This window comes from Nannospalax galili, unplaced genomic scaffold (assembly GCF_000622305.1).
Source record: "Nannospalax galili isolate Female #2095 unplaced genomic scaffold, S.galili_v1.0 scaffold809, whole genome shotgun sequence".
NCBI lineage: Eukaryota > Metazoa > Chordata > Mammalia > Rodentia > Spalacidae > Nannospalax > Nannospalax galili.
The window spans coordinates 941,714-955,815 of record NW_008360015.1 but is presented as its reverse complement, the minus strand read 5'-3'; the positions used below and the strand labels follow the sequence as shown (position 1 = coordinate 955,815).

Below are 14,102 nucleotides of genomic sequence, written 5' to 3'. Positions count from 1 at the left end.
TGTACAGGTCACGGGATTCTATTCCCAGTAGCATAGATGAACAAAAGAAGTTATGTGTCTGGTGGCATAACAAGTTCGTTGTGTGTGTGTTTGTATCTGTGGATGCACATATGTGCATGTCAAGGCCCAAGGTCAACCTCAAGTGTTCCTTGGGAGTTGGGTACTTGGTTGTTGTTTTTTTCTTTTTTTTTCCCTTTTTAATAGAAATTTTTTGTGAATTTTATACAATATATTTTGATCACATCTAGATCTCCCTCCTCTAAATACACTTCTTTACTTTCCCCTCCAAATTTCCTGTATTCTAATACATATATTACATTACATTACATTACATTACATTACATTACATTACATTATATTATATTAAAACCTACAGAGTCAGGTTTATGTCCTCAAATGCCCTTCAGTGTGAGTTCATCCACTATAGCCTGGTCGACCTACTTAAGAGTCTTACTCTCCGACAAGACTGAATCTTCCCCTCCCAGCAGCCATTGATTGTCAATAGTTCCTCAGGTAGGGTTGGGGTTTCTTATCAGCTTCCTCATATCTATGCTGGGATTTTGTCTGGTTGAGCTTATGTGGGATTTGTGCATGCTGTCACCATTGCTGGGAGTGCAGATGAGTCATTGACCAGCAGTCTGGAAAACTCAGTTTCCTTGCAGTCATCTACTTCCTCTGGCTCTTACAATCTTTCCACCCCCACCCCCCATTCTGAAATGAAACCTGAGTCTTGGGAGGCAGAAGTTTGATTTAGGTGTCCTATTCATGGGTAAGCACTCTGCAGCCTTTCATTCTCTGCACATTGGCCAGTTGTAGGTCTTTGTGTTAATCACCATCTCTTGTATAAGGAAGCGTCTCTGCTAAGAGTTGAGAGATGCATTAATCTATGGGCATAACAATAAGTCATTAGGAATCAGTTTAATACTGTATCTGTTTAGCAGAAAATTGTATTGGGCTCTCTCCTGTGGCCTGAGGGCTATCTAACCTTAGTTTTTAGGTCTGATACCAATGTCAGATATGGGCTCCATCCTATGAAGCAGACCTTAAATCCAATTAGAAAGCAGTTGGTTGCTTCTATAGTAGTCTTATCACAATCGCACCAGTGGGCAAACCTTGCCAGACCAGTTGTTGTTATAGCTTGCAGAATTTATAGCTGGGTAAGGTTGATGATAAATTTTCTTTTCAGGTAGCTTTCACAGCACCTTCCAGCATTATGAAAGCTAGCCAGTAGAGATGAGGCTCTGAAGTCAGCACCAGCTTGATTTCTCCTTGTTCTGCAGTATGTATATGTAGTGTCTTTAGCAATAGGGTCTTACCATGAAGTTATGATGGGTAACCAAGAGCAGGGGAAAAGGTCAGTATTGTTTGAGGGTATTTGGACCCCTGGTCAATAGCTTCAAAAGAGGGAGTCCATATCTGATAATGGGCTTTTACTTTGCTAGCCTATGATGTCTATTAGGGGACAGTATCCCCCAGTTATAAGGTACTCTTAATCTCTTTATAATGTTGCACCTGGTTTTTTGTGTAGGGTCTCTCACAAAGACCTGAGGCTCACCAATTGAGCTAGGCTTGCTAACCAGCAAGCTCCAGGGAGCCATGTGTCTGCCTCCCCAAGGCTAAGATTACAAGCATGCCACCATGCCCAACTTTGTACATGGGTGCTAGGGATTGAACTCAGGTCCCTTTGCCATCTCCCCAACTCTCTCAATAATTTTATCTATTTTTCTTTTTTCCCTCCCTCCCTGTCTCCCTCCCTCTCTCCTTTCCTTTCTTTGTTGGGGGCGGGGGTGCCACAGCATATGTATAGAAGTCAGTAGGCAACTTGAAGGTATTCATTCTCTCCTTCCACCTTGTGGGTCCCAGTGATTGAGCTCAGGTCATCAGCCTTGGAGATAAGCACCTTTACCTGCTGAGCCATCTCATGTTTTGTTACTGGAGATCAAACCCAGGCATATGCCTGGCAAACATTCTACCACTGAACTCTATTCCCAGCCCCAGATTTTTAAAATTTGAGAAGATTGAAAACATGTAATTGGTGGGTGTGGTCTTACATGCCTATAGTCCTAGCACTTGGGAGGCAGAGGCAGGTGGATCTCTGTGAGTTCCAGGAGAGCTGGGGCTTACAGGGAGACCCTGCTTCAAAAAGACAGAAAAAAAAAAAACAAAAAAAACAAAAAAAAACAAAAACAAAATGCAATCAAGTTATTGTCTGATTTGAGTTTATCAAACTTCATAGGTGGTTCGGAACCCTCTCATTGAGAAGCAGAGCAAAGATGGAGAACCAATTGTGGAATACCAAGAGGAAGAGCTATTGGTAATGTGGCATTCTTATTTTATCTTTTTAGGAAATGGGCTCCTGAATATGTTGAGTGACTTAGATTGAAACCAGGTGGCTTTTAAGAAGTTGGTTGTGCTACACAGGAAAGTCTGTGTTTATTGTTTAATTAGCATAATCTTTTAAATATGCATAAGTACCCTGTCTCATTAGTACTTGCCACTGATCATCTGTGTGTGAAGCCTTTCTAAAGTAGGCTTATTGGTTTGTGCATTTGACTTCTTTTACATGTATTTATTTATTGAGGGGGCATGCTGTGGTGGATGTGTGGAGCCCAGAGGACAACTTGTTCTCTCTTTCCCACTATATGGGCTCTGGAAATTGAACTCTGGTTGTCGGGCTTGGCAAGTGCCTTTACCCACTGAATCATCTCACCAACTTTTTTTTGTTTGTTTTGTTCTTTTGAGACAGGGTCTTCCTGTAGTCCCAGCTGGCCTAGAACGCACTGTGCAGACTTAGCTTGGCTTTGAACTCACAGAGATCTGCCTGCCTCTGCCTCTCAAGTGCTGAGATTAAAAGTGCACCACCATTCCCAGCTCACCAGCTGGTTTGTAAATTGGAATGTAAATGTCTGTTATTTTCAGCATACAACTATCACAGGACCAAGTTTATCATAGTCATGTGGCTTTGCCAAGAGTCAGTGTGCATGTCCTGTCCCCTTAAATACAGTGAGACTCTTGCTGTTTTCTTGTTCGCAGGACAAGGTCTACAGTTCAGTGCTACAGCAGTGCTACAGCATGTACAAGGTAAGTGGGTCCTTCTTTTGAACTGAGGGCCCATCCAGTTCACCCTGTTTATCGGTTCAGACATACTTAAAAACAGGTTTGTTTTGTTTTGTGAGACACAGTTTCCCTCTGTAGCCAAGGCTGACCTCAAACTCCTAATCCTCTGCCTCAGTGTCCTGAATGTTGGAATTACAGGTGTATGTACCATGTCTAGCTTTAAAAGCCATTCTTTTTTCTTTTGCAGTACTGGGGATCAAACCCAGGCCTCACACATATTAGGCAAATGCTCTACCACTAGGCTACATCCCCATCTTTAAATTTTTTTAAATTATTTTTATTTAAAAAATTATTTATGGGACTGGAGACATGGCTCACAGAGAACTCAAGTATGGTTCCCAGCATCCATGCTGGATGGCTCACAAACTGCCTGTCACTACAGTTCCAAGGGAATCCAATGCCTCTGGCCTCTGTGGGCATCTGGACTCAGATGCACAAGCCACCATAAAAATACAAACACAGCCAGGCCTGGTGGCGCACACCTTTAATCCCAGCACTCTGGAGGCAGAGGCAGGCAGATCTCTGTGAGTTCAAGGCCAGCCTGGTCTACATAGTGAGTTCCAAGACAGCTGGGACTACAGGGAGACCCTGTCTCAAAAAGACCAAAAAAAATAAAAAAAATAAAAAATACACATAATTAAAAATGATAACAAATCTGGGGCTGGAAAGATGGCTTAGCAGTTAAGAACACTGCCTGTTCTTGACGAAGACCCAGGTTCAAATCCCAGTGCTCACATGGCAGCTAACAACTGTCCATAACTTCAGTTCCAGGGGATCCGACAGCCTCTTCTGTCCTCCGCGAGTATTGCACAACATGGGTGCACTTACCTACATGCAGACAATACATGCATACACGTAAAATAAAAATAAAATATTTTAAAAAAACAAATCTTTAAAAAATTATTAGAGAGTCTGTGTGTCTGTGCAAGATTTATGTGTGCCATGGTATGTGTGTGGAGGTCAGAGTACAGCTTTGTGATTCTCTTCCATATTTATGTGAGTTCTGGGATTGAACTCAGGTTGCTGGACTTGGATGGTAAGTGCTTTTACCTGCTGAGCCATCTTGGTATCTTGCTGGCCCTTGCTTTTTATTTTGAGACAGGTTCTCACTAAATTGCACAGATTGAACTTGAACTCACTGTAGGCCAGGGAGTTCTTGAACTTGTGATCCTCCTGCTTTAGCCTCCCCAGGTCCTGGAATAACAGGTGTGCGCCAAATCACCTGGCTTCTAAAAGTAATTCTTAAATGACTGTAAAGTTGCTACTAGTTTTAGGGGACAGTAATTGGGACTTTGAAAACAATGGTGACGTTAATACAAATGTATGTATTCTATATGTATTTTATTTTAATACATAAGTGTTCGGCGTGCATGTATATAAATGCATCACATGCATGCAGTGCTTATGGGGGCCAGAAGAGGGCATCATATTTCCTGGAATTGTAGTTACAGATGGTTGTTAGCCACTGTGTGCTGGGAACTGATCCTGGGTCCTGCAAGAGCAGCCAATGTTCTTAACCACTGAGCTGTCTCTCCAGCCCCTATTCCATAGGTATTGAACTCCATTCTCTGTTCCTTGTCTGTATGAGGGATATTATCTCCACTGGTGAACAAGCAAGTCCATGTTCTTAAGGGACATATAGACTGCAAATTGTTTTTCTGAAGATTCTTTTTATTTATGTGTGTGTATGTACATGTGGGAGAGTGCCCACAGAGACCAGAAGGGGGAATCATATTCCTTGGAGTTGGAACACAGGCATTTGTGAGGCACCCAGTGTCGGTGCTAGAATCTGAACTCTATTCCTCTGATAGAACAGTAAGTGTTATTAACCACTGAGCCTTCATTCCAGGCCCTGCAAATATTTTTATGAGTTAAAAAGTGGTGAAGCCGAGCGTGGTGGTGCACACCTTTAATCCCAGCACTCGGAAGGCAGAGGCTGGCGCATCTCTGTGAGTTCAAGGCCAACCTTGTCTACATAGTTCTAGGCCAGCTGGGGCTACAGGGAGACCCTGTCTCAAAGAGACCAAAAAAAAAAAAAAAAAAAAAAGTTTGGTGATTGTTTTAGTTTGTTCTTCATTGCTGTGACAAAATACTCTGACCACTACCAACTTGGGGAGGAAAGGGTTTATTTAGCTTACATATCCCAGGTCACAGTTCATCTGGGACCCCAAGGTAGGAACTCGGGGCAACAACCTGGAGGCAGGAGCTGGAGCACAGGCCATGGAGGAATGCTGCTTACTGGCTTGCTCCCCCGGCCCCTGCTCAGCCTGCTTTCTTAAGCAACACAGGCCCACCCGCCCAGGGGTGGCACCACTCACAGTGGGCTGGGCCCTCCCACATTACTCATCAAGAAGATGCCCCTCAGACATGGCCACAGGCCAGTCCAATAGAGGCAATTCCCCAACTGAGGTTCCCTCAACCCAGGTGTGTCAAGCTGACACTGAAGCTATCCGGCACAATGATATTATTTATTTTGTTTTTATTTTATTTTAAATATTGTATATGTATGAGTGTATTACTTGCATGTATGTGAGTGCACCTGTGTTATGCAATGCCCATGAAGAGGGTGTTAGATCCCCCCAGAACTGGAGTTACAGACAGTTGTTAGCCATTGTGTGGGTGCTGGAAACTGAACCCAGGTCCTCTGTAAGAGCAGTTTGTGCTCTTAACTGCTGAGCCATCTCTCCAGCCCCTGATTATTTATATAAAACGAAACAGTTAAAGTTGAACCATATCTTGCCGAGCATTATGACACATAGGTCTATAGTTGTAGGTATTTAGGTGGCTGATGTGAACGAATGACTCTCTAAGTCCAGGAGTTTTGAGGCCAGCCTTCTGGGCAACGAGGTACTGTAGTCTCAAAAACAAACAAAACACGAACATAATAATTTAGTAGTATTATAAATGTCAGCATCTCTCATTTAGCGTTTTTTTTTAGTAAATTATTTATAACTTGGACTTTCTCACAAATATTTTCTTTACTTAAAAGGACCTGTGGCGTATTAATGCACCTAATTAAAAGGTAAAAAAGAACCTGTTCCACAGACATTGAGTCGCTAGGACATTGATTTAATTTTCCCCAAATGTTTTCCACCATTAGCTTTTTAATGGGACATTTCTGAAAGCCATGGAAGATGGAGGTGTCAAGCTCCTGAAAGAACGACTGGAGAAATTCTTCCACCGGGTGAGTATTTTGAATTTTATTTATAGCCCTAGTAGTATGAAAACACTTCTTGAGAGAAATAGACCTGCAGTTGGTAATAGGAGTCAGTAGCAGAGTGCTTACTAATTGAGGACAAGATGCTGGGTTTGATCCCTAGCACCAGAGGGGAAATGTTCAGAGCAATATAGAGGCAGATGGATTTGGTTTTTATTTTCTTATTTTCTAAAGATTTAAAAAAATTTTAAATTATGTATATGTGTGTGTGAATATGAGTGCAGGTGCCTGCAGAGGTCAGAGGCACTGGATTCCTTGGAGTTTGAGTTACATGTGGTTGTGAACTGCCTAATGTGGGTGCCAGGACTGAACTTAGGTCCTTTGCAAGATCAGTATGTGCTCTTAACCACTGAGCCATCTTTCTGGCCCTGAATTTGTTTTTTAAGTGCAAGACCCAGACCTTGAGTGTGAGAGTGAGAAGGGCTATGGCAAACCCAGAGCAGCAAGGACCTCCTCAGGCCTGTGCGCTGGCCTTCTGTTGGAGCAGAGCTTCCTCCCCACCCGGGACTCCTGGAAGCCTCTTGGAGTTTGCTGTGATTCGTGAAATCTGTGTGAGCAGGCTTACACCAAAAGCCATCCTACTGTGTGGTGGTTACTCAGAAAAATTTAAACAATTATTAGAGTTGCACCTTTTCTTTCTTTCTTTTATTTATTTAGTGAAGCAGGCCCTTACTTTGTAGCCCATATTGACCTCAAACTCAGCAGTCCTCTTGCCCCAGCCTCCCAAAGGGCTGAATATCTAGGTATGTGCTTGAGTTGCACCTTCTTAGTGGTTTTCTTCTATGAACAGGTGTAGTCTCTACTGATTCAAGGAAAAGGTTTGAGCTTTGCCACAGATTTGGTAACATGACCCTGATTTGTCCCAAGCGATGGTATCTCTAAATAGTTGCCATAAAACACCTATACTTATTTTTATATTTTTATTTCATATATTATTATTATTGTATGTATGTACGTGTGTATGTGCGTGCACACGCATATCATGGCACACATGTGGAGGTCAGAGGGCAACCATCAGGAGTCAGTTCCTTTCCATTGTGGAATCTGGGAATCCATCTCAGGTGATCAGGCTTGCATGACAAGCTGTTCTACCTGCTGAGCCATTTGACTGCTCCTCACACTTGTTATAGTTTAAATTTTTTTTAAATGTATGTGGGTGTTTTGCCTGACTGTACAGGAGTGCAGTGTGTGCGTGCACTTCCCATGGAGGCCAGAAGAGGGTGTCGGATCCCATGGAACTGGAGTTACGTATGGTTGCTAGCCACCATATGGGTGCTGGGAACTGAATATGAGTCCTCTGCAAGAGCAGCCAGTGCGCCTAACTGCTGAGCCATCTCTCCAGCCCCTCTCATACTTACTTTTGGATTCAACTTTTTTTTTTTTCTGAAATACCTTCAGTACCTTTATTTTTGGTGATTCTGGGCATAGAACCCAGGGCTTGGTATGTTAGGCAAGCATTCATCTTCACCTCTACTTCTAGCTGGTTTTGAAGTTCTTGTTTATATGGACTACTTTTCTTTGTGTCTTCACTTTTTTTCTTGTGTATGTGTTGTGCGCACGTGTGTGTGTGTTTGTGTGTGTGTGTGTGTGTGTGTGTGTGTGTGTGTGTGTGTACCTGGGGTGATTTCCTCTATCACTCTCCACCTTATATGTTGAGGCAGTGTGTCTCGCTGAATCCTGAGCTCACCCTTGTGGCTAGTCTAGCTAACAGTTGCTCCAGGGGGATCCTCTGTCTGCCTCCAACACAATGGGATTACCGATGCCACCATGCCCACTTGTTTTTTTGCACGGTTTCTGGGATCTGAACTCCAGTCCTCGCACTTGCATAAGGGCTTCTTCACTCCAGTAGTCACATTTAGGCCCTCCTGTGCTGTTTGTATCCTGATTCTTGTTCTCATCCTCATTATTCTGTTGATGGTCAACTTGTCCTGACCAGTGTCCTTCAGGGTGGCACTGTCTGTCCACAGTGCTGTCCTGTGAATTCAGATGCACTTGATCTTAGGAAGTGAAACATACTAAGTAAACACTCAATTGTTAGGTTTCAGCTTTTGTATTTTGAAATTGGTATTGATTTCAAACTTAGTTACTCATGACCTACCCGTTTGAGGTCTCTCCAGGTGTTGTCAGTGTGTAACTATGGTAAATAGTAGTCAGCATGAGATTCATTATTTCAGTTGTCAAAAGACCCTGTGTGAACACATTATTATTAAGTGTTATGCCTTGTTTTTCCCCACAGTATTTGCAAACGCTACATTTACAGTCTTGTGACTTACTCGACATTTTTGGTGGAATCAGCTTCTTTCCATTGGATAAAATGACTTATTTGAAAATCCAGTCCTTTATTAACAGAATGGAGGAAAGCCTAAATATAGTCAAGTACACTGCGTTTCTCTACAATGATCAACTCATCTGGTAGGTTCAGCCTGTGGCTTGGCCTGTGAGAAAAAGCAGTCAGGGCAATAAACACAGCAGTGACGAGGTGTGTGTGTGTGTGTGTGTGTGTGTGTGTGTGTGTGTGTGTGTGTGTGTAAGCTGGTAGTCTATCACACAGGAACTAACAGCAGGGGATATTAACAGGAAACTTCTTAGTAGTTTTTGTCAAAATAAGTGGAGGATTATTTAGAACAAAACTAGGGTAATAATTAAAATTACCAAACAGGAGGAGCTTAAGACTGGGTACATGACTGGGAAGATGTCTCAGTGGTTAAAGTATTTACTGTGCAAACATAAGGATCAGAGTTCAGATTCTCAGAAACCCACGTAAATGCTAGAAGGCAAGGAGGCCTGCCTATAATTCAACCCTAGGAAGGCAGAGACAGAGGATCCACAGAGTAAGCTGGATGATCATTATCAGTGAGCTCTGGGTTCGATTGAGAGACTCTGCCTCAATGAATAGGGTGGAAGAGTGATTGAGGATGATTCCTGACATCAACCTTGTAACATACACAAATGTGTGCACTCACACACATAAAAGCATGCATACATACATGAACAAATACCACACACATACACATGCGCATGAAAAATAAGGGGAAAAAACTAACTAGATACATGTAAGGCAGAGAAAATGGACCCATCCAGTAAAACATTTAGAGTTTTTTTTTTTTTTTTTTTTTATAAAAACATCATCAGAGACATGAGGGTGGAAAGCATTACTTTTCATACTTCATACATTCCTTTGAGACAGGATATCTAGGCTGGCCTCAAATTTGAAATTCTCCTGCCTCTGCCTTCAAAGTGCTGGGGACACAGGCACATATCTCCATGCCCAGCTTTTCATATTTTTTTTAAAGCTAGCTCTTTTGGGGGTTGGAGAGAAGGCTCAGTGGTTAAGAGCCTGTACTACTCTTTCAGAGGACCTCAGTTGGGTTCCCAATTCTTACAGCTCACAACTACCTATAACTCCAGCTCCAGGAGGATCTGATGCCTCTAACCTCCATGGGCACCTGCACTCCATGCACATACCCTTCTTCCCATGTTCTTGCAGAGGACCCAGGTTTGGTTCCCAGCATCCTCTTCTGGCCTCCACAGGCTTGCATGCATGTAGTGTACCTACATACATGCAAGCAAAACACTCACTTGCACAAAAATAATGTTTTTAAAGCTAGCTTTTTGGAAAAAAAGTCCTCACTAACAAAAGTAGAATATAAACAAAGAAATGATCAGCTGTCATCAAACCAAACTGTGTTCCTGTAGTAACAAAAATATTGTTTTGAAGAAAAGGTCAGTGCATAACAGTAAATGCAATCAGCTGTCTAAGATTAACCTCTGTGGAAACTGTGACTGACTGTGAGAGTACAGAACCCAGGTGACCCCAGTTGAGTAATGGCCCTGTCTGTCCCCTGTGGCTCAGACCCAACTGAGATGAGCTCCTGAGGCCCACTATGGCTACCCCAGCTCCTCTCTAGCTGCTGCTCTGGGGCCTCAATTTTTGTTTGGTTTTGTTTGGTTTTGAGACAGCATCTCCCTGTATTCACAGCTGGCCTGGAACTCACTATGTAGACCAGGCTGGCCCTGATCTCACAGAGATGCACCTGCCTCTGCCTCCTGAGTGCTGGGATTGAAGGCATGTGCCACCATACCCAGCTCACTTTCTTTTAAAAAAAATTTTTTTTATTATAGTGTCTATATGACGGGTGGGGGGCATGCATGTCACAGCATGCTTGTGGAGGGCAGAGGACAACTTTGTGGAATGGGCTTCCATTTTTACATGGGTTTCTGGGATTGAACTCGGGTTGCCAGGTTTTTATGGCAAGTACCTTTATCTGCTGAGCCATCTCACCAATCAGCTTATATAAGGTATGTGGCCATATTTTATCAGAAAACTTGAGTTCAGCTAATAGGTAAGTCAGTACTAGTTGCCCCCCCAAATCCATACCCTACCAGCTTGAAATCCTGTAGTTTTATTTTAGAAGAGAAACTGGATAATCCAAAGAAATTTGAATCCATTACCCATCAATTTAAACAACTTGGATTTCTGTATAGGCTTTGTTTCCTATGAAGACAGCAAATTTCAGATGAAATCTGTCTTTTTAATTTAACAAATAGTTTTTCAGGCAATTTTATGCAGTATTAACTGACCCTACTCTAGTTTCTTTTTGTGGTAGCCGAATCACGTTAGCAAAATGAAACTTCTTTTTTAAAAAAATGATTTTACATTTATTTATTTTGTGTGTGTGTGTGTATCTGTGTATGTGACACCATGATGCATGTGTGGAGGTCAGAGGACAACTTCCAAGAGTTAGTTCTCTCCTTCCACTACATGGATTTCTGAGATTAAACTCTCGTTAGATGATTGGCTGCAAGCACCCTTACACTGAGCCATCTCACCAGTCCCCCAGAACAACTAATGCTCCTGTGAAAGGGCCTTGACACGTGCTAGGCAAGTGCTGTACCACTGAGTGACATCCTCAGCCCCTCAGTTGACCTTCTTGTCAGGAGTCTGGCCTGTTTTTCTGAGACTTTTTAGTATATTGATTTGCTTTTTTAAGAATTACTGCTTTCATGAGTAATTGCCTTAAAAGGTTCTTATTACTCAGAGTGGACCTGCTCTTGCTTCTGATTCATGTTTGATGTTGTCTAGGTGGTAACAGTCTGGACTTACTGACCCCCAACAGAAAGAGCCTGCATTAAGTGATAGCAGCCTCTGCTAAAGGAAGCTCTCAAATGGGGCTATTATAGGGGATAAAACACTTACCTGCATGCATATGGCTCTGGGTTCCATTCCTAGCACCGAAAGCAAAAAGGAAGAGGAGGAAGGAAGGGGAAGAAGAGCTGAAGGAAGAAGGAGGAAGGAGGAGGAAGGAGAGGAGGAAGAAAAGGAGGTAGGAAGAGGGGAAGGGGAGGAGGAGCTGCTCTTAAATAACTTGATATCTCCACCAGAAATGGGTGAAGACGAAAAGCCACTTAGCATTGACGTGTAGATGGCACAAAGTTATACAGATTAAAAAGAAAAGTTTGACAAAGCAGGAGTGCCATGTGTACATAAATGAAATCTGTGAAGAGCTAAGCTGGAGGAAAGTTTTTGGTGGCTTGTTGTTATTGTGTGGTGATATATGTGGGGCATATGTGCCATGACATGCATGTGGAGGTCAGAGGACAACTTTGTGAAGTCAGTTCTTTCTTTTTACCTTTACTCACTGAGCCATCTTGCTGGCTGTGGAGTTTTGTTTTGTTATGTTTCTAGGGTTTGAGGCCTTTTTTTTTTTTTTTTTTTTTTTTCCCTCATTGTGTAGCCCCGACTGGCCTGGAACGCACTGTGTAGACCAGGCTGGCCTGGAACTCACCTGCCTCTGCCTCTTGAGAGCTGGGATGCCCAACCTCTCCTCCTAACCCTCTCCTTATTTGAACTTGGAACTGACTGATTTGGCTCAACCAACTGGCCAGTGAACCCCAGAATCCTCCTGCTTCACCTCCTCATCGTAGGGATTGCAGTTGTGCACTGCCACACTGAGTTTTTTACTTATTTATTTGCTTTTTACTTTTCCTATTTTCTGTTTGAGGTCAGAAGAGAGCATTAGATCCCCTGGAACTGGTGTTACAGGTGGTTGTTAGCCACAGGTGGGTGCTGGGAAGTGAACCTGGGGCTTCTGCAAGAGCAACCAGTGCTCTTAACCACTTAGCCATCTTTCCAGTTCCCTACACATAGCTTTTTACATGGCTGCTGAGTATCTAAATTTAGGTCCTCATATTACTGTGATAAGCATATTACCCACTGAGTCATCTCCTCTGCTCCTATAACATTTTAGTTGTGGTCAGGACTCATGAGAATCAAATCTTGAAAGCAGAGTGGTAGTGTGGGAGGAGGGCCAGGTGCAGTATCTGAGTGAGGAAGTCTAGAAGCGGGGCACCACTCTTGTAGAAGAGAGACCAGGACTGGTCCTCACATGGCAGGGAATGGGAGAGTGCAAGCACCTCTTCTGTGTAAGGCCCCATTCATTGTCTCTTTACCTCCTTTCAGCAGCAGAACTATTTCAGAGTCAGGATGTCTGCTGAAGTTTATTTTTTCTCCTCCTTTTTGTCTATACTGAGACCCAGAAAATTAAAACCCATATCTGTTTCTGAGACCTGTGGTCAAGTTCTATATCTGTAGTGCAGCAGAATTTTCCAGAATATGGTGTTACTGGGTAGGCCAGGAAGCTGAGACATGTGCAGTGTGGTTACCACTTTCCCTAGGTAACCTATGTGGGTTTCACCTAAGAGGCAGGTGTGCTGGGACCTAAAAAAAATTATGCATGTGCGTGTACAGGTGCATGTGTGCCATGGCATATGTGTGGAGGTCGGAGGATAATTTGCAGAAGTCTGTTCTCTCCTTCCACCATGGATTCTAGAGATCAAACTCAGGTTGCTAGACTTGTGCAGCAAGTGCCTTTACCTGCTAAGCTGTGTTGCCTGTCCTGTTTGGCTTGTTTTTCAGGTGGCATTTAGAATCCATGTCTGTGGAGCAGCAGCTGTTAGCAAGTTAGGATCAAGTGCTAACATACTTCTTTCCTGAACTTCCAGTCAAACAATGCCATCTTCGTGTGTGTGTGTGTGTGTGTGTGTGTGTGTGTGTGTGTGTGTATAGTTTTGTCTTTGTTTTGTTTGAGACATGGTCTCAAGTAGCCAGGCTGGCCTTGAGCTCACTATGTAGCCAAACATAACCTTGAACTGCTGACCCTCCTGCCTCAACTTCCTGAGTATTGGGATTATAGGTGTGCATCACCATGCCCATTTTTTGGTTGTTATTTTTAATTAATTTATGTGTCTGATTGTTTTCCTTGTATGTAAGTGCACTATGTGTGTGTGATGCCCACAGAGGACAGAAGAGGGCATCGGATCCCCTGGAAATGGAATTACAGACAGTTGTTAGCCACCATGTGGGTGTTGGGAACAGAACCCAGGTCCTCTGGAAGAGTAGCAAGTGCTCTTAACCACTGAGCCAGTTCTCCAGCCCCTTTTGTTTCTTTTTGTTTGTTTGTTTTGTTTTAATGTGGTTCTGGGGATGAACCCAGAGCTTCATGAATGCTAGACAATACCATAGAGCTACAACACAGCCCAGCATCTTCATATAATATAAAGGAAGAAAAAAATGGAACTTTAGAGCAAAGACAAGACAGGAGGCAGTTCTAGACTTTCACCCATGCTTTCCTGTGTTCCAGGAGTGGACTAGAACAGGACGACATGCGAATTCTATACAAATACCTCACCACCTCACTGTTCCCCAGGCACATCGAACCTGAGGTATGCGTCCAGTCTAACAATGGAGCTGTGTACAGTGAGTAGGGGG

General features: G+C 43.1%; 1 protein-coding gene across 1 annotated transcript in view; it reads left to right on the top strand.

Moving 5' to 3' along the window:
* The window catches only part of Ccz1 (CCZ1 homolog, vacuolar protein trafficking and biogenesis associated), a 33,340-nt gene that overhangs the window by 1,962 nt on the left and 17,276 nt on the right, over positions 1-14,102 (top strand). Inside the window, exons 4-8 of the mRNA XM_008824016.3 lie at positions 2,237-2,314; positions 3,034-3,081; positions 6,218-6,301; positions 8,571-8,746; positions 13,975-14,056. Coding sequence (XP_008822238.1) covers positions 2,237-2,314; positions 3,034-3,081; positions 6,218-6,301; positions 8,571-8,746; positions 13,975-14,056 — 468 coding nt within the window. The remainder of the gene's footprint in view (positions 1-2,236; positions 2,315-3,033; positions 3,082-6,217; positions 6,302-8,570; positions 8,747-13,974; positions 14,057-14,102) is intronic.